The sequence below is a fragment of the Clinocottus analis genome, unplaced genomic scaffold (assembly GCF_023055335.1).
Source record: "Clinocottus analis isolate CAN_PGR_092001 unplaced genomic scaffold, fCliAna1.0.p SCAF_2, whole genome shotgun sequence".
NCBI classification, from domain to species: domain Eukaryota; kingdom Metazoa; phylum Chordata; class Actinopteri; order Perciformes; family Cottidae; genus Clinocottus; species Clinocottus analis.
Window position 1 is genome coordinate 5192100 of NW_027175931.1, and position 21193 is coordinate 5213292.

The 21193-nt window shown below is 46.4% G+C and overlaps 1 protein-coding gene across 2 annotated transcripts in view; it reads right to left on the reverse strand.

The window, feature by feature from the left end:
* Positions 1 to 4569, reverse strand: part of fli1 (Fli-1 proto-oncogene, ETS transcription factor) — a 32910-nt gene extending 28341 nt beyond the window's left edge. For both annotated transcript variants that reach the window (XM_068585559.1, XM_068585558.1), the window contains exons 1-2: positions 4562 to 4569; positions 2651 to 2735 (exon numbers count right to left, since the gene is read on the reverse strand). In XM_068585559.1, the coding sequence (XP_068441660.1) occupies positions 2651 to 2689 (39 nt within the window). In that variant the 5' untranslated portion in view covers positions 2690 to 2735; positions 4562 to 4569. The remainder of the gene's footprint in view (positions 1 to 2650; positions 2736 to 4561) is intronic.
* Between the last annotated feature and the right edge of the window lie 16624 nt (positions 4570 to 21193).

A 21193-nucleotide genomic window follows, 5' to 3' on the forward strand; every position in this document is an offset into this window, starting at 1 on the left:
GTGCTTATACGTATTAATCTGGAGTGATTCGCCAGTAAAAAAAAAAAAAACCCACATATCTTAAAACACTTTTATTGTATTTATTTTTGACCGTGATGTACGTTTTTGCTTTCACGTCATCATGTTCCATTAATAAAAAAAAAAAAGTGCGCTTTCCCTCCATTGCTCCCTAATGAGCTTGGAGGCTGTGTAAATCATTTAAACGCAGCGGTAAGAAATAGTTTCCAGGATGCTTTTCAAATGACAAAAAAAACAAAAACCTCCATGTTTGTCCGGGGAGGTCCGATAATCCTAATCCACCAACATCTCTCCAACACCACACCGCTCCCTCTCTATCAAAATACCTGCCCATCCCATCATGGCGCTTATTAAGAAGAAGACAGGGGGTCCAGGACCCACCAAGACCATAATGAACACAGCGGTAACAAACATTTTGGAAGGCCAATAAACAGATGCAACTCGGTTTACACAGCGAACCACAGAACATCTGGCTTGACGCTGGAACGAGACAGCCAGACATTTCTTCCTTACACCACGAGCCAGTAGCTCCTCCGTCTCTCCGCTGCATGGGGCAGCCAGCCAGAGGTGGGCGGACACCATGAGAGCTTATGTTCAGCAGCCCTTCAATTGTCAGGCCCAGCCTTTACTTTTTAGCTCATGAGATGGGCTAAGATTGAGTGTGTACGGGGAATTTGGTCGCAGTCTCAGAGAGAGTGAGTATTAGGAGTGTTATTCGTCACAAAGTGAGCAATCGGTCATGAATGGAAACACGTAGGCCACATTTTTTTAGAGGTTTCTTTAATCAGGCACATTTTTTTTTCAGTCGAGTAGATTTAGCTGCATGCATGCCAAGGTATATACTCACACTTTTTTTAATCGAGTAAATGTGGGAAGTTGGCGCCAACAATGGTATTTTTTAAATTTAATTGTGGTCTCTTTTTTTTTATTATTGATTACTCTAAAAATGTTAGGTTGCACCTATAGTTGGATCATTTCTGCGTCTGGGGGGTGAGAATGTGTCGCAACTTACGTGCCACCTTTCGGAGGAGCGTTCATAAGTGAAGGGAGAAGAGAAAATAGTCCCAGTCGATATGAGAGCCCTGCTATGTGCTGTTTTCTAGACAGCATATTTGTATTCAGATCATTCCTTCTCTGGGGCTAAAAGACAGCCCGAGTCAAAATACTGAGGGCAAAAAAAGTGGAGTCTGCAGCACATAAGCACGAACTGTCTGGCCCCTCGCTCTAGGCCATAATTAATTTGAGATTTATTTTTATTGGAGAGTTCCAGTCTCGCCTGGCCTAAACCAAACAAAACCAAATGTTGGGCCGTGGATTCGCTTGAATGAGGAATATTTCTTTAAGTTTTGTATTGAGGCGTGCCACATACTGACCAATATCTCTCTGAAAGTGGCTGAGCCAGGGAGCGCTGCACTTGCACGCAAAAACACACACACACACATACACACAAAAAACGCACGCAACCCTTGAGTCCGGGTAGAATAAAAAAAAAAAAAAAAAACATTATTGGAATCAGAACAAACAGAAATAATCCAGGCTGCATTTCCCCCAGCAAATCAAAGGCGATATATGCAAGCACTGTGAAATTGAAAGTTAACTCCTTCCCTGCTCAAGTGCCACTACCTCGAAGTGTGTTCCTCGTCGGCCTCCTGCCTTTTATTAGGGAGCAGAAAGACTCATTTAAAAAAAAAAGAGAGCATATTTTCTCCTCAAACATTCCGCGCTATTCAACTCTCTCACAACAGATCAGGAATTGTTCGTGAGCCCTGAAACGCAGAGTCTCTCGCTATGGCTCCATGAAAAGAGCCCTTATTCAAATGGCAGGGATATAAGTCTTCAAAACATTAACAGGTCGCCCCTTGGAAAAATACCTTGATTATGAAGATATTGCCGGAGCTCGCCTCTCTGCACAATGGCTCATTTTAATGAGGCACAATGCGAGCAGTCACGATTATTGCGATGGATGTGAGGCAAACGTCATGCCGCCAAATTACCTGACCAGCTCAATGTGAGCAGAGTGCACCATGAACTCGGCATTATGTGGACATTATATGGCCATATAATGTTTATATGGAATATGTATACGCAATGGGTTCAGCGCTTTGGAGATGTAGCAGTTGCAGGTATTCACGCTGCGATGTAGGGTTTTTTTTTTTGTTCAATGTAAAAACCAGATGTGCGCTGTTTGCTTTATTTACATTCTCAGTGCTGTGGCAGAGAGAGAGAGGGGGGAGGAGGGGGTCATGACGTCAAACATAATAATGAGCCATAACGGCAGCGTTTCTGAAGACAATAAAATCGACCACAACAGAGCCACATTTCAACAAGTGACTTCGTAGCAATGAACAAAGTGACAATCAAATGCATGGAATGGCACACGGTGCCATTGTGCAAGAAGCAACTCTTTTTTTATTATTACATGTATTTATTGAATAAAGTGCACCGTAAACTGTTAAATAACTAATGCAAATAATTGAGGACACTCGTCTGCAGATTGCATATTCGCTTTGTTAGAATATAGGTCGAGATATGATTGAACATCACAGCAAAAAAAAAAAGAAGAGGAAAAGACTGAAAGGACCCCCAGTTTGTCCTCCAACGTTACCTGGTGGAAGAGACGGTGGTGTCTTACCTTGACGTAAGACGACGTGTCAGGAACAGTTTGAAACATGTCTACTTGACAGACAGGCCCAAGGGTGCTCAGTGTCCAATGGGCCCTGAGGGAAGGAACATAAAGGGAATTAATCCTATTTTACTTTCATTATTATCATAACATATGTTTTTTTTTAAAATCATTTCCATTCCAACCGGATGTGTTACGTATCGTTTGACGTGTGTGCCTGCTTATGTGACATTTTTTGCTGAACTTTAAAGCGAGAATCACTCCGCCGCACTATTTTCTTGTTTCCATCAAGACATCACGGACACTTGACGTGACAGCTCCATACGTGTTGCTGCACAGCAAACGCGCACGTATAGGACCGCGGCTGCTGTGCACTTCCACATATGGGTTACCACTTCCATCGAAATAAAAGGAGGAAGGAAAAAAAAAAGAGTCAAACGTGCTCAACGCTCCCCGGTGCGCCTGACTGCGCGCGTAATCCTTTGAGTCGCTCATAAGAGCCCTCATTTTTCTGCAGAGTGGTCAGCGGTATTAGATACGGGTGGCTTTTAATTACCGCTGTCCCGTACATTAACAACACCAACTGATACACCAACCGGCCTACTTGCTAACACGGATGAGTGACTCCAAGTCCCCCAATAAGAGGAGGAGGGCCCCATCCCCACCCCCATCACGTTTCCCCCCTAAAGCTCAACCACATATTGAAACACTTTTCGCTTTAATAAGTGCAGCTTACAAAGTCTAGGGTGAAAGGGCACTTAGAGGACGGTGTCTTTAGCCCTTCCCTCCCTGTGCAATTATTAGGAAGGCAGTGGCATGTAGCGCCACAAATGGCTGTTATATGGGCTGTGTGATAAAGCAAATGAACGCATATGGACGTCTGCATCCATTCATAAAGTTCCTATCTCCACGAGGCCCGTCGCTCTCCTGTTCGGTAGCGTGTGTGTGCTCTGACCTGGCAGGGTGATAAATACACAATTGTGAATCTTTTTTTTCCCCTGTGTGCTATGGTACAATGAGTGGTGCATTCACCACTCATGTTGCCATACCTGAACAATTACTAAATGAAAAACAATAAAAAGACACACCTTCCCTCCACGCGACCAGGTTTTATTACTTCTATTCCATTATTTTACTGCGCAATTTCACGTTCAAAGTTTTTCATTGAATTCCTGGCCCATGATAAATGATCCGGGGGGTGGGGAGAGAGGGGTTCCATATAAACGTGGCACGGTATAAATACTTGTAGGTCCAATGTGTTTTTTTTTTTCTTTCTTGGGCTTCTCTGCTTCTGCATGCAAACGCCGGGCTCGCCTCATAAAGTTCCCCAAACGCATCCAATTTCTGCGCGGTAAAAAGCGCATAGGACACCGCATCTGCAGCCAATTAGGCGGAGGAGGACTGGTGAATAACGGCGTGAACCTCCCTCCGAGACAGAGACCCCTCTAGTGTTACATTTTAAGCATCTTACCTCGCTGGTATCCATCATACACGAGAGCAAACTGATTTTTTTTTAAAGCTAATACGCATTCCATTTTCTTTCCCCCTTCTTCTTACGCACAGACTGAAGCTCATAGAGAGACTGCGACACAAGTTCTGTGTGTTTTTTTTCGATAGCCAAAACTCTTATTTACCTCAGACCTTGAATAAGGAGAGTCTTTGAATAACAAGTCCAGCGCACAGAGACATTAACATCAAACCCGGAGCTTCCAGGTGGAGGTCACGGTTTCATTTCATACCGGACTCGTGTCCAAACATCCACTCGCTGTAATCTGCTTTTTACAATGTGACTGCGCATCAACAATAGCAATAAAAACAAGTGCAAATGATGTATTGCCCACAGCCCCCCTTTGCATGCACACCTATATACGCGGCGCAGGACTTTTCACAAACGCGATTGTTTCTTCTTCCCTCACTCACCTGTCGTTTTCCTGCCGCTCGGCTGATCTTTTTTTTCTTTTTTTCTTCTTCGATCCAAGTCGCTCCTCCGCCAGATTCTAGATAATTAGTCCCGTCCAGGCAAAGACGTTTTTTCCAATGATGTTGACAGTGAGTTATTTAGAAAAAAAAGGGGCTGAAAAGAAGCGCCGGGGTGCATGAATGGAAATGTTGCTGAGACGGGAGAGCCGCGACCAATGAGCAGCGAGAGAAAACCTCCCCTTGCCTGCCGTGAGAGGCCACTGAACCGTGAAATAAGGGGAAAGCAGAGAGAGAAAGAGCGTCATAAATCTGCTTTATAAAAATATGCTGGTGAAGAAAAGTGTAGCATCATGGGGTTTGCGTTTTATGTATTGTTTAAAGAGGTTTTAATTAGTATGGATGTGCGTAAACGTTGGGCTGCAAACTGCCCTGAGTGCAGTCAGAGAGCTACAAAAGCACCACAAACATCTTTTTTCTTCTTCAAAGAATAACATTTTGTTTACAATAAACTGTCCTCTCACCTTCACTCCGCAAATGAGGTGGCGACCAAAGTGCTTTCAGGTGTATTTAGTTCTGCATTGTAACAACAACATCTGGCTTTTTTTGTTTTTTACTGAGCCAATGCAACATCATTTAAGGATCAAGCTTGACGTGGAGCACTAAAACAGATCATATTTATTTCCACGCCTCTCTACAAATTCCATCAGTCATGCTGACGATGATGCATCAAATCAGCACGATATGTTTTAATGTCCTATATGCAGATATGTGCATCCATGTTCCTGTGTGTGCTGCTGCGGGCAGTTTCCCGCAGGAGTACAGCCACCAGCAGCGGAACCAGTTCCTCTGCAGCGGGGTTTTGTCTTCCCCTTGCTCATTTGACCCCACTCAGTTCACTAACTTCATTTCCTTCACATTGCTGCCCTCATCTTCTTCTAGGAGTCCCTCCGCCCCATCCCCCCCTTAAAAAAAAAGGATGTGGGGCAATTCCCGGTGAGGAAAGTCGCCCAACCATGGCAGTTTATAGCCTCATCAAGGTCGCCTTTTTCACCTTAGAGAGAGAGAGAGAGAGAGAGCAACCGAGGTGAAGCAGAGAAGTCGCCATTCTCTGCACTGGAGAGCCACCAGTACACATCGGTGAGGATGAGTGGGTCGTGGGGCCTTCTGCTGTAATTTAGCCACATCGCACGTGCGCTTTGCAACAAGCAGCCATCGTTCAAAAAACAAACAAAAAAAACAACAAGTTGGAATATCACTTTTTACAGTGTTGGGGCTCGTCTGGTAAGAAAGGTGGTCTTTCATCACCGGCTAGACCTTGTGTTTGTGGCACCGCTTCCTTGCGCAGTGATTAAAAACAACAACATTGATAGCTGTGTTCCCAGCACCAAACAATGGACGGAAATCCCAACATCCGTTTTACTGAAAAAATGGCAATCACGAGCCTGCTGTGCTGCCTTCCTCAGGATACTGTAGACGTTTTCTAACACATCTGAACAGCAAATATTAAATTCAATCGTGCAGACAACAGAAAAGAAATAGATCAGACATGCACTCTAATATTAATGAAGATAGATGCAATATCTGACCCGTTTAACAGCTTTCGGTGGGAACCTTAAGTCCCAAATCATGACCATTTAGAATGAGAGGAGATTGGACTGGCAAAAAAATGAAGCAGGCATTTTCAAAATAAAATCCCCCAAACTGCCACTAAGTTCATACATATTTCCAAGTAGTTAGCGTTTAACCCCAGATAGCAGCGAGCGTGGTGGCGTGACAAACAGCGCCATGTCAGTAACCAGAGGTTGTTGAATGCATCCACTGTGACTGTCTAAACTTCCTCTCTTTATCCCGCAGCGGGAGGCCAAACTCTGACACTGAAATGGTGCCACATACAGAATATCTTTTTACCAACGCCGCACCTTCTCCGTCTGGTTGTCTCATCAACTCCCGCGCCTTCCACTTCTTGTTTTTGCCATTAAATCAGCAATGTGGCTTCATGGTGACTATTGTGTCCTCTATATGTTCTCTATTGTCTTTCATGATTAATCAGCACATATAGGCCTCAATGTATATACATGCTTTAATGCTGTTGACAGAGTCCCCCTTTCTCTACTTTATTTTTTAAGAAACCTTAATACTACTGAGCGGCGGGGCCAAACAATCTGCCATCAACAGCTTTCCACACGCATGCTCGCCAGTCTTTCCTCACTGGTATGTTAACTTTTCAGCGCTCCCTCTCTTGGGGTTTCCACCAAAAACACTTGTATATGAGTATAGCGGGCAACCTGGAGACATCTGCGATTGCATCGCCTTGAGTAAATGAAGCTCCTTACTCTGAACTGTAATGAGTTATTTATTTAGTTGAAGGGGCTAGATGATCTGGAGATGGAGATTGGTCCGGTTCCAGCCCTTTCTTTCTTTTTTTCTTTCCCTCTGCTCCTCTGGGAGAGAGAAAATGGCAGTGTGGCACCAGGGAAGGCAGGGCCCAGTATCCAATCGCACGTTCAAAAGGAGTTGTGAACATTTGTCCCGTTTTCTTTCTTTTTTTTTCTGCAAAGATTTCACACATTTAGGCCCGACCAAGAAGCAGGAGATGCGTTTCAGGACGTTCGTTGACTCAACAGTCGCCCAACTCAACACTCACATATGACAAGAACACACACACACACACACACACACACACACACACACACACAAAGGATTGGAGAAGAGTCGGGAGGGTTTGATCGCACGCAAAAACAAAATTCAAAGAATTTGTCCGTTGAAAATGTCTCACGCAGAGCGCAGAGAGCTGCCCGCTTGTGTGTGTGTGTGTGTGTGTGTGCAGATAATTAGCAAGGGGAAGTATTAAATTAAAGCAAAGCAGTTATTTTATGAGCCAGGCATTTATGAAGGTAATAGCATCCCTATAAATTAACGACCTCCTGATGCCTCCTGATGTGTTGCCACTCATCGGGTCCGCAGCGCGAACCACTGACGCGTCCACTATGTGACCTCATCCCTTCAGTCTTTGGTATTCTCGCCCCCGGGTGGTTTTCTTTCGCTCTGAGATTGAGAGCTTGGGAGAGTGCATGTTTGTGGAGAGGGGACATGTGGTGTCGAGACGAAATGCATGTTATCATTACGTATAATATGCTCTGGTATGCTCTTAATCAAAAGAGAAGCGAGTGTATTTGGGTCAGTGTCTGGCGTGTGTCTGTGCTTTGCAGTGTGTGTGTGTGTGTGTGTGTGTGTGTGTGTGTTTCTCTTCTCTAAGGGTGTATACGTGGATTTCCTCGACCACTTATCTTATGTCAATTCAGCTGTAAGTGTGGACACACCCTGCCTCCAGCCCAGACTGGGCATGGGGAGACGAGGTGCTCACTTTACATTTTAAATCAATCTTGGTTGCTGGAGTAGGAGGGGGTGGGAGGGGGGGGGAGGAGGAAGAGTCATCTCTACATGAACAACATCAGGCTGAAATAAAGCCTCTTAAAATGACTGCTCCTGTGGAAAAAAAAAACGAAAAAAAAAAGAAGCGAGAGCCGAGGGGAAGGCAGTGCCATTTCGAGAGCCTAAATCATCCCCCTGAACTATAAATCCGATGACCGCTCATCATTCAGCAGCATTTTAAAAAGCCCTTAAAGAAAAACACGGAGTGAAATGAATATGCTGTCACCTCTCATTTGGGTCTGGCCCGCCGGCTCAATAAGAAAAGTGTTGTTCCCTGCGAGGCCGCGAGCCCGAGCTGAGCTCTCAGGTTTAGGGTTTACCCCTGTCCCGCATTCTCAAGGCTTTTTGAGGCCCGCGTCTCTCTTTTCCTCCCCCACGTCCCCCCAGACATGTCTGACAGCCTGAACTCGATGTGGGCCGCTCACCAGACTACAAAAATCATTCATCTGTGCCGTCAGACGGTCAAATCTGGATCTAATAAGTGGGAGCTCGCCTATTGATCCTATTCATCAGGAACGCTGCTGCCAGATGTCGCCACTGGAGGGCTCTCTGGCTCAAGCTAGAAGCGGCTCGCCGAGGACTCGGGGAGTGGGGTGAGCTAATGAACAGGCCGTGATGATTCACTCATTTGTGCTGCACATCAGCTCAGGTGGTTCCCTTATTAAAAAAAAAAGAGGTTTAAAAAAGCTGCGATTGGTCCAAAGACAACACGCTCTTTACAAGATGTTGGCGGAGCGGCCTCTCGGGGGTCGTTGAGGTCAAAGACAACAGCGGCAGCCTCCCTTTTTCACCTGTGGCACAAACAAACATGTGAAACAGGAAACACACGCCGCCGTGGTCTGACAACGTGCCAGCCAGATGGGGAGAGAGGACATTGTTTTCCTCCAAACACTAAAGTGTTGCGCAGGCCGCAAAACAACACGAGAAAACGTCCCCGCGCGCCAAAGCACGCGGGGAGTCATCTGAGAGTGAAAAAAAGAACAGAAAAAGAGGGACAGTGAGTCACAGTCACTTTTTAGGTTTGTGTTTATGTGTGGGTGAGGGCACTACCCCAAACGCCTCGGCGAAACCACAGCATTCCACGCCGGGTCTTAAAGAGACAGAGCGACGCTGTCATCATGGGTATTTGGGGAGTAAAGTGTTAACATATGGCGAGGGCTATTTGAGACGGGCCGGTGAGATGCACAGAAGCCAGTAGGTGGCCGTGCCAGCGCTCTGATTGCATTCTGACAGAAGACCTCAACATGTCAGCTTCTTATGAAGAAGAAGAAGAAGAAGAAGAAGAAGAAGAAGAAGAAGAAGAAGAAGAAGAAGAAGGAAGAAAAAAAGTTGGTTTGGAGATTTTTGTTTCGATTTGGCAAAGTGAGAGCAGCTGACACAATGTACAGAAAATATATATCAAAATTCTGCATCAGGAATTAGTTTCTAATCTGAGGCAAGCAGACGTTTAGGTTTTTTGGCTGGTGTCCCGCTACTGCTTCAAAAAAAAAGTTGAGCTGTACCTGCATTGCAGCGATCCAGAGATAGAGGGCAGAGTTGAGCTGTGAAACAAGTGCGATGACAGAAGTGTGTCATGTCAGGCTTGTGCTTGAAACTTTTACCTCAATAAGTTGCAAACCTTTGAGTTGACAAATGCTGAAAAACCTAGCTCCATTAACTCAAATTTACCTAAATAACAAAAATAGTACATTTCCAAAGACGTCAGATGACGTGGACCTCTAATATCCTTGCATCAAAACTTCCTTGGAGTTAATATTACCTTCAATTTGACAAAGGTCGGCACATAAAAGTGCCAAGTGTACACCACCAGAAGTCATAATATTGAGGTGCATCTTCCATCAAGAGACAGCCAGCAGTGGGTGAGCGGCCCAGATTGCATGTGGAGGAAGAAAAACAGCTCGCTGCTCGAGAGCGAAAGAAGATGAGAACGCGAAGAAGAAAACGAGAGAATTGTGTGGGTGTGAGGTGAGAGCATGGCAGTGGTGTGTTGACAATCGGGTGGTTAGATCGAGGCTGAGGCTAGTGTATGGGAGAAAAAGAAAGTGTGTTTGCACGAATGGGGGGGCGGATAGGGGAGGGGGGGGGGTTACAGAAAGGGCTTCGGCCAAGGAAACAGAGGATGCAGAGAAGGAAATGAAGCGGAGGTTTTGGGGGGGGGGGGGGCAAAAAGAGAAACAGCCTGTTTCCTCCATGAAAATCCATGGCACAGAGTGGACTCAACATCCTTGAACCATCAAACTGAGCTCTAAAAATAACCCAGTTTCTGCACAGTAAGAGGTGGGAGTACAGGGGGCGAGTGAAGTGCGGGGCGAGTGGGGGCGGCTGGCGGTTGGAAATGAGAATCGGCGCATCGAGACCGGGAGTGAAACGTTGGGAGGGAGACAAAGAAGCACCACCCTGCCAGGCAGTGGTGACGAGAGACGGGCCCTGCGTGGCTTTTTTTTTGTGTTGTTGTTGTGTGTGCACGTGTGTGTGTGTGTGTGTGTGTGTGTGTGTGTGTGTGTGTGTGAGCGAGAGACAAAGATGGAGGGAGTAAGAGGGTGATAGAGAACCATAATCTGGAGCGCGGTGATCGCAGTCGCCTACTTTCACTTGGAAAACACGCTTTTTGGAAATGTGTCTCTTCTTGAACATCGGATCATATTTGATGGGGCGCTTTAAAGGGCTTTTCTCCTTCTGACTGACGTGATAATGAGTTATATAACTAGTTCATGATCTCTCAGACCACAGTACAGGGTTGCCACTGAGCCGTTGGGCCAATGTCGCTCCTTTTGCCCCACATGCCGTCTTCGGTGCCATGAAGACTCATCTGCAAAGGGCCCGGAAGTGAATCTGCACAAGTCAGAGTCTGCACTTTTGACGTGGCAGTGCAGACTCTGACTCCACCTGAGGAAGTCTTTATATCACTAATGTAGAGTGATGGCCTCCATCCTCCCCACTCGGCCCGCTGAAGTTGCATTTCTGTATCAGGACGGCTGGCCTCCTTTCAACCCAGATACATTATGATTTAGTGGAGGATAAATTTCAGGAGAGGTTTTTTTTTTGGTTTTGTTGAGCCAAAATACTCTCTGTCTTTAGAGATCACTCGTCTTGGAGAAATGAAGCTTTCTTTTTCTCCCCCGACTGTGAAAAAAAAAACATGCACCAGAAGGCGATAAATTCTGACGGGTTGGTTGCCAGTTTGGACCCGAGCTTCCAGTCAGACGTTCACGAGGGCTGCAGAGAACTGGGAGGAAGCGCTGCATCCGAGCACTTCAATTTTTCCACACTCTCTGAACACGGAGCAATAATTCGTCCTCAACGCTCTGATGACTCCCGACTCTGGCTCTTTGGTCTCCATTGTGAAGACGGATTTCTGAAATTCTCGAGTCATTCTCAGTCAGACCTTCCAGATACTTCATGGACAACGTCTTGACATGAGACTGCTGCTTTCGTCTTTTGTGGGAGAGGGGAAGTGAAGCAAATTCAAAGTTAATGTCGCAAAATATATTTACGTTCTTTACACAGTCAACTATTTACATACTTAAAATGTTCACCAGCAGTCCCCCTTAGCTTCTGATTGGTTATTTCAGTGAGTTACAAACCAGGAAGTGCTATCATGAAGCAGATTAACAGCGCGCTGCACAAACAGGCTCATGCTAATATTTATTTTCCTTAGCTTTATCCTCCTTTTTCAAAATCTCTCTCTCTCTCTATATATATATATATACCTCAGTCTGGTGGTAGGGAAGTGATGTAATGAAGTATTTAAGACCAGACACCGGACACAAGACAGACTGCGTTGAAAAGCAGCCACTGACAAGCAGCTCCTTCTTCCCTCTCATCGCCCTGATAAGCCGCCCTCCGCTGCCTGAACCACACACCTCATCGCGGGCTGGATGGGCTGAGCAAAGCCGACAGGTCGACCAGCGCGCTGATGTTGCTATCAGTGTGAACACATCGGGGATGGAGTGGAGCTAATGATACCTTTTTTTTTTTGTTTTTTGTTTGTCCTCTCACACCTTAGTGACCGAGGAGATCCTGAAATACCACGAGGGCCTCAGCCCGGGGTGCGTGCCGTGAGATGAACTCCCATGGAGGAGCTGTCATTATCCCCGGGATGAGTGTGTAAGAGGTGCAGAGGGAACTACCGCAGCAGTATAGTGACTGTATTATATTTACGATGCCCTTTGTTTTATGCGTTTTCATGAATATTAAAGAGAATGCCAGTTGACTGAGCGGGGTCGTTATAATTTCTTCCAGACCGAGGCTCTCGAGTCCCCCGGATTGGAACGCGAAAGTCAAAAATCTCACAGTTTCTATTTTTCTCGTTGCTATCAACACTTTGTTTTCTGGCATGTTCTCCCCCTGTCCTCCGTGTCTTTCTCTCTCCCCATCTGTCTCGCTGATTGCTCTCCCTCTACTTGCCTCCGAGGCCTGCCTCTCCTCTCTCACTCCAGCCCTCTCTCACTTCTCTAATGAGAGCGTGTGTTACACAGGCATTCAGAAAAGACCTCCTCTGCTAATTACATGACAAGCATCTCGTTCTGGAGCACTAATGAAGAGGAATAGCGAGCGGGAGACGCCACTGGAGTGGTGGTGTGTGTGTGTGTGTGTGTGTGTGTGTGTGTGTGTGTGGTGGGGAGGGGGTCAAGCTGGCCACTGGGTGGGGTGTTGGTGTGTGTGTATTGGAGAGAGAGTGTAGAGGGGTGTGTGTGTGGGGTGTGGGGGGGTATTCTGGCGCCAGTCCAGCAGCTTATCAACCGGGGCATGTTGGACTCAGCATCTCGTTCTCTCCCTCCCTCCTCGTCCTGTTTCCTCCTTTCATCTTACTACAACTCGTCTTTTTTTTTTACTTCTCATAAAAGATCAGTTGTTTTGCCAAGCAACGCTAACTTTACACTTATTAAAGATGGGACAGAGTTTAAATGGGACAAGTTTGGTGTAGAAATACATGCGAATACACATTCTGTCACTGCTCGCTGTCCTCTGTCCTCTGCAGGCCCCTTTCCTTTTTTTTTTTTTTGGGCTGGGAGGCGATGACATGTGTACGTTTCAATAGCTCAATCAGTCAATCGAGGGGATTGACCGCTAATGAAATCAAGCGCTGACTGACAAAAGCTGCAGTGCGTACACATACACACACACACACACACACACACACAAACACACACGTAGCCGGCGGATAAACCCACGCACAGGAGTGGGACCCAACAGGAAAAGGCAGCGAGAGCGAACCTCGGCAGAAATCCAGCCGCGCAGCATGTGGTGTGGAGGAACTTGTTCTGTCGAGAGGCACGCATCGGAAACAGAAGATCGCTGTCCCGCGTACCATCCCCTCGTGAAGCGCTTGAGAAACACAAACCATCTGGAGGCTGTAGCGCACACTCTCGACCCATCAAATATTGAGGATGTTTGTCTGATTTACAGGCCCCATTTAGGACTGTTTGGACAACTTGGCTGCGGGATCGGTGCTTTAATTAAAGATAATATCACGAGCTAATATTGCCCCCAAGACCTTCGCCTCGCAGTCAACAGTGCAACAGAGTCACGGTTCTGCGGGCGAGGGCGAGAGTCTTATTAAGCAACCGCATACACATCGAAATGAACCTAGTCAGGCCTGACACAAAGGGCCCTGCGTGTTATTTATTTCACCGAGGTTACCGCCTCATGTTCCCCTCGACTTTCTCTCGGCCGATGCCAATAGCCACGCAGGCCTTTTTCAGGCCCGAGCCCACCGCGGCGCTGGCATATTGATACTGTCATAAAATATTACATCCTCACTTTATTCATTAGAACTGTGCTTTAATCTAAAAATAACACGGGCAGAGAATAAAACAGAGTTTTCAGCAGCACATAGATTAGGCCCGTGCTCCTCTCGCTGAGCGCCACAGCTCGGAAACATCGAGGCCCGAAATAGATGTTCTTCTCATAAAGGGCTCCTTCTTTGTAGTCGGCGTACAGCAACAACATCTGCAGGGCAGTTTCTATGGGGGGAACAGATTCGGGCAGGCTATCAAAGAGAGAGGCGATCTCCTGTGAGAAGCGGTGGGCGGAGGACTTCCATATTCTCTTTTCGTCTCTTTTTTAACTCTCTCTTCCCTCTGTCTCTCGCTTCCAAAAACTCTGCAGCAATCAGGACGATGCTAATAAAAGACCATTAATATCACCTGTCAGCGCTATCTTTGGAAGATCCAAAATGAGAAAATGAGACAAAAGGATCCGCAGTCTGGAGCTGCTCACCGAGATGCAGGAAGCCAGCAGAGGACAGACAGCAGTATGGCGGGCTGACTTTAAAATAATTTTAAGAAATCATTAGTATGACAGGAATCAATCAATGTCCCAACAGGACCGGACAGTTCGACTCATTATTACTGGTGTGTCGTCTACAAAACCCTTAGTTTGTGGAATTCATGTATGTATATAAGTATATTTACCAGGACAAAGCATAGTTTCAAATTATTTATCCTTTATTTGGTGTTTCACCTCTGAACAGATGGTAAGGATAAGCGTGACCCCTACGTGACCCCAGGTACTGTATATTTCAGGGCAAGAGACTGAACCTGTCATGAAACCTTTCTGTCACCTTTCCGAGTCATACGGTCCAGATTTTAAACTCCGGGTGTGCTCTCAGGTGCAGGGACGTGACAGAGAACGCTGCCATGTGACTAAAATAAAGTACGTGGAATAATGAGTTTCAGCATTATTTAAAAGATTTCACCAGGAAGAGACGGACCCCTGTCAGTTTAAGGGCCGATGTAGACACAAGAACGCTGTGAGACTTTTCATGGAGCGAATGATGGTTAGGGCCATAAACCCCCAGCGGATCTTTTGACTAATGGCTTTTACTGGCGGTGATGGCATGGCGCTCGCTATCTGTTTAATGCAAAACATGAGCGCGAGCCAGCGCATAGACGGAGGGCTCTGATCGGAAAAAGGTGGTGCCGTAATGGGGAGGTGAAAGGCGAGGGGAGTCCGGGGGGGGGGGGGGCAACGTGATGATAGCGGCTTCATGCGGAGCAGGAGTGCATCGAGGGCCTTCGCCTTTGAACTGGTGAGCCGGCTAATTGAAACAGCATTGCCGGGGCATCGGCCAGAAAAGATCTGGATCGCATTCATCCCCTTTTTGCTTTTATTCAATTTGGTCCCATCGCAGGGGTGTGTCCCGCGCTTTTCTCTCCACATGGCAATAAGTCATACCATCGCCTTTTGCCCTCGACGTGTTGCCCATCTGTGTCCCCCCGGGGATGGGGGGGGGAGGCCCGTGTGCTGAGGCCCACATCACGCAGAGGGATCCAGACGAGGTCTTGAGAAAATGCAGGCTGCCTGCCACTGAGCCCCTTATGGTACTTCTTCACGCCTCTCACCTTGGACTTGACCCCCACCCTCTCCTCAGCGCTTCAACTCTCTCTCTCTCTTTCTCTCACACACACACACACACACACACACACACACACACACACACACACACCTACCTCCTTACCCCAAGAGTTCTAAGATTTACTGTTAAGAGCGGTGGCTGTCAGGAGGATTGAACCGTGCACTTTCTAATTCAAACAAATGCTGCACTGGGGGTCACGGAATTATCATGGAGTCACAAGGTGTTTCAGATGACTCGCAAGTGTTGAGTGTTAGGCTGATAGAGAGAGAGAGAGAGAGAGAGAGAGAGAGAGAAAGAGAGAGAGAGAGAGGGAGAGACATATGTACCTATATGAAAGCTTGCAACCTTGCAGCGTGGAAATAAATAACCAAATAAAGCGATAAATAAGCAAATAGATAAAGCGTCCCACTCTTACCTGGTTATCACCAACCTCTATCAGAGCAGGTGGATGTAGATCTTGCGTTGTATACCAGGTCCAGAGGGGAGGAGAGGTGTGGGCGGGGGACTTCTCATTTCGCAGAAGAGTGGTCAACGTTTCTGTCACCGCTTTAATCGCTGTCCCGCATGCGTTGGCCGTCGAGTTGGGTTTCGGAGGTACGAGGTGGAGGATGGTATGATAGTCAGTGATGTACAGTCAATACATATTCAAGAAGCAGATGCTTCTCATGTGCTTTCTGGCGAGACCTGAGACAAATTGATTTGACGGCAACACTTCTTCAAATGGTTGGTTTGAGTCTTGCTTGATGCCAGATTCCAGAGGTTCACCATGCAGGAACAATATGCCTCTTTTTTTCTTCTATACCAGCATATTTAAAATATGACGGCTTGACTAGGGGGGAAAAAACAACACAGGGTTGACACACACATGTCCAAAAATGGCAAAGTGGTGTTAAAAAAGAGAGCTCAGATATGTTTTCCAGTTGACAACATCACAGGAAGATCAGCCATTGTCATGATCATCACACCCACTCGCTGTGTGATGTTTTCTTCCCTCTTTCCTGCTATACACCCCCCGCCCACCCTCAACCCACCAATACTTCTGGCTGTCCGTGAGAAGAAAACAAACAAACAAACACACCAAATTCAAATTTAGCCGAAATTAAAACAACCGCTTGTTTTAAAAAAAAAATGAAACTCAAACAAATAACAAGCAGAACATGTTATTTGAAGGGATGGGGAGTGTGACATCAGAGGTTGCATGTTCTTGTCTTTCCATTGTTTAACTTCCCTGCAAAGCATTACATAAACTCACACTCACAAGCTAAGACTAATACCCCTCCACACACACACACACCCACATACACACACAGGGTTTTGGGGTATTATAATAAAGCTGATGCTGTACTGGAAAACTTTAGTCACACTTAAACCCCTTTATTGATCAGCTCAGTGCTCTCGTGTCCGCACCTGTACTGAGGGAGTTGGGAGGAGGTGGGTGTGGGGGGGGGGGGGGGGGGATGCATGTGAACCTCAAGTGCACGAGAAGAGAACAGGATTTGGAGAGGATCCCCGTGTGATTGAGGGAGGGACTAGTAGTGTGCATATTATTCCTTCCTCCGTGGGACTGGCTGCGAGCAGGTATCCAGCATCTCTGCAGTCCACCGCTCAGCTGTCACACTCAGCTGCCCGGCGCTTTCCAGCTCACAGGAAAACTTCTCACAGCGCAGTCGGTAAGTGCAAAGTTTGATTGTATGAGCAAAATTGAACTCTAATGCAAGTGATGGGGTGAAATGGCGCGTGGTATTATCGGCGCGTGTCGCTCCTTTCGGGACGCGGTGCCTTTAAAGTTTCTGTTTCTCCCGTCAGGAGTCCTCATAAAGCATGCAGCGCGCTTTTCTTTTTTTTTCTTCTTCTTTTTCTTCTTTTAAAAAAAAAAAAAAATTGAGATGCGCCGTTTCATCTCTGCTTATTTTCTGCTCAATGCAGCAGCATTCAAAACGCGACTAACAGTAAAGTTGCATGCATTTATCTCTTTTTTTTCCATAATGAACTTTACCCTGGGCTCGAAGCAGCTTTCAAAAACATCACTCAAAAACATGCAATGCATAAGTAGGATCTATTTAAATACAAAAAGGAATAATTGGGTTTATATGCATGCTCATCTCTTACATTTAGCAATAATTTAATGCGTTATATCCACAAACCATGACATTTAAGCCTAAAGGTAGTGCATGCATTTGAATGACAGGACTGATTTGCACATTATTCCCTTTGTGTATGGGTTCTTTCTGTTTCTATTCTGGAACAAGAGCGTCTGAATCTTTTTGAGCTGATGAACATCTGCAAGCATTGAGCAGTGGCGCATCTTGCCTCAGTCTGTCAGCAGCTGCCACAAACTAGCTTTGCCAAATTGCTTAACATATGAATGTGAGGAGGATGGGACCTGCCACTGCCCATATACGCCGTTCCTCCTCTCATGTAATCCTTCAGCTCAGTTCCCAGTCTCTTTTGTTGATGCTGCTTCAAGTGAACCATGTTAAGTGATAAGCAAAGTGTGTAGGAGGGGAGGGAGGAGAGGAAGGGGGAAGGAGAAGAGGAGGAGAAAGAAGAAGAGGAGGGGAAAGAAGAAGAAGAGGAGGAGGAAGAGGTGAGGCAGGGGAGAAGAGGAGGAGGAAGAGGCAGTTTTTTTTTTTGCATCAGGAGAAAGGAGCGATGCGTTCAGAGAGATGAGATGGAAATGTTAGGTTGACAAACATCTGGATGGATGGGGGTTTGCTTCGGCCGAAATCCCTTCCTTCCCACATCTAAATCAGCAGAGTTGATTTAAAAGAAACACAGCAGCACTCACGTGAGCCTCATAACCTAAATCAAGTAAAACATTGGATGGGATGACATGTTTTACCCAAACCACCGCTCTCAACTGCATGTGGCACGCTGATATCGCAGGTTGTCGAAACCCATCTCACATGTCTCACTCCCCCCGTTCTTACTCTTTCTGACCCTCCGTTCCGCTCCCTCTTCTCTCTCTCAAACACATACATAGTGCCACACACACACACACACACACACACTTGCACACAAAGTGTAAACAGCTTGTGATAGATAGGTCGCTTCACCCTGCCCCGTCTGTTTGCAGTGTTGATCCCTTCAGCAGGCCCTGCTCCTCCTGTCCGCAGCGTCCGCGATGAGTTACTACATGGATCCAGTTTCTTCCTACCCGGCTCTTCACCCCTGTGACCGTCTGGGCGCAATGGTAAGACCTCCCTCGTAAATTACGTCCGCGTTATGGCTGCCTCAGCTACCTGCCACACAGCCGGCAAGGAATAAGCTTTTGTGTGTGTGTGTGTGTGTGTCTGCAGGAATGTGAGGCGGGAGCAAATGAGCAATATGTGTGTTCGGCAACACAGTCGATCTGAACCTTTGTTCCTGTTGAGTTCAGTCCCCCAGAGTTGCGCCAACAGTGCCCGCATCTGCACATGCTGTTCCCTGTGATTTCGTCAAAAAGTTAGGAAACAGAGCCGTTGAACAAGACAAGGCATTTCTGCGAGGCTGTGAAATCGCCCCTCACGTGGACTGCTCCGCGTTGCGCAACCGCCGAGCGCCGAGATGCACTTCTCTCCGAGCGAGTAATATTGTAAATAGTGAGACCTGCAGGCCTCCAACCTTGCCGCTAACCAATCAAATTGGAGTCAGAGCATCGCCGGCGAATAACTCTTTCCTCCGCTGAGCCGCCCCGCACGGCGCTCGGCAGCCGTCTGTTTGCAGGAACACCAAGGCTCCTAAACGCTTTCCAAATGAGAGCGCCGCGTCCAGAGTCAGAGACGGCGGTCGCCGGGAACATTGGGATTCCTGTCAGATGAGCGCTTGAAGGGTGAAGGCCAAGGAGCGGCAAAATAAATGCCTCCATTTGTATGCAGAGCGCCGGCACATTAGGATAAGAGACTGAGGTTATATGCAAATGGCAACCCCACCCTGGCCTGATAGAAAACAGAGAAGGATACAGCTCCCTGCGTCCTAATTGGCTCAGGTGGTGGGGGTTGCCTTTGAAATTGAGACTACTGTATACCAGGGCAGACTTGGTCAAAAGGTGAGCCTGGATCTCCTCGCTCTATTCCCTTGAATTTACATGAATTGTCAGCAAAGAGCAGCGGGGCCTGATGTGTTATATTTCCCATGTTTAGTGATTGACAGCGTCTTAAATGCTTCACAAAGACCGTACGCAGAGAACAGAGAGGGGAAATCCGGGATTTCAAGCCGCCAAAGTAGCAATTAAAAAGAAAATGCCAGACGCCACTTCACTGCAAAGGTGATCTTTGTTCTTAAGACGTTCTACGGCACAGTGTGAGGCCCACACCTACGCCCACTTTAGCATCTGTAACAAAAGCAACGTATTTTCAGCTGAGTGCTCTCTGCTGACGTAGAGCTTGGGTTTGGATCGGCATGCAGACAGCCCGAATTGGCAGAGGGAAATGCAGCACACTGGGTTAATTAGGGAGTGATTTGAGGCACTTTTTTTATACAGCAGGTGTTTAAATGTGTGACTGCAAAAGAAGCGTGCGCGTGTGTCAATAATAACAATAAGGACAGCTCAGTTCCAGAAATATCCGAAGCCGCTCGAGCGAGCCAATACGCACAAAATGAGAGCGTTGCTATTGATTACGCCTGTGGTTTTTCATTACACCTCGCTGCTACTTTTTATAGATTGCTTCGTCTTATTATTATGGGGCAGATGCACTAGTACAACGAATAAGTGCCGAATGATCATGTGGCATCGCAGGAGAACATGAAGTCACAGCTCAGAATTAAAAACATCAATATTTTCTCCTAATTTTTGAGTGTATGTGCGGTATGAGTGTAAGGGCAGAAACAAACTAACAAAAATAATTTAAGTTAAAATCAAGTCGCCTTTTTTGACTCGGCGTGTAAAAGATGATGCCGTTTAGTCAGGATCAGGCAGATGAAGGTTGAATTGAGTCAATATGACTCAAGTATCTATCATTTGTGGACTGGAGATGCAAACAAAAATAGACAGCATTTGTAAAGTGCAGTATTTATACTATTTCCGCTTATTTTCCAAATGATAGATCAAACCTCTCCATTGAAAGTTATCCCACTCTTGGACTGATCAACTAGTATCAAGGCGTCATCCATAAATCATCCATGTGACCCCCCCCCCTCCTCCCTTTTTGCTGACTGCACTGATAGCAGGAGGCAGCGTCCCACGCAAACCTCTATAGAACCTCGTAAACTGGCGCCCCCCGATGCTCTGGTCATGTTTGCCATCCATAAAGCCGGCCGGCTACTGATAAATGCTGCGGCGCTTAAACAGGAGCTGCTTATCAGATCGGCACTCACTCTGTCAGTTGCTAATATGACACGTAGCGTATGACAGCCTAACAATGGAGAGGAGAACTGAAGCACTGATTTTAGGGTCTTTTTGCATTTTATGAATAGGAAATGATCAAGTCTCACATCTTAAAACACCTTTGTTAAATGAGCACACACAGATAACAATTCAGAAGATGTATTACAAAAGACTTGATATCATTATTACATTTTTTATTAGAAGAATAACTTTTCCAACCTGTATTTACCATGCCAAGTTAAAAGAAGCACAACGTATCTACAGATACACTCTTGTGAGAAAAAGGCCAATCGCCTGTTCACATCACTTTCAAACAGAAGCCTCCAACAATATCTATTGAGCTTCTTGTTTGTTGTCAAATGTAGACTCTGATATGCTAAAAATGGCCAAGTGGCTATCTTCCTCCGTACTATCTCTTGTATCCACAAAGAGTTTCATATCTGTCCTGTCAAGTGCTGACTTTAGACTTCCCCTTTTGCTGCGACCTCTTACGTGAACATTTCTGTGATAAGCGGGATAAATCAACACGGCAAAA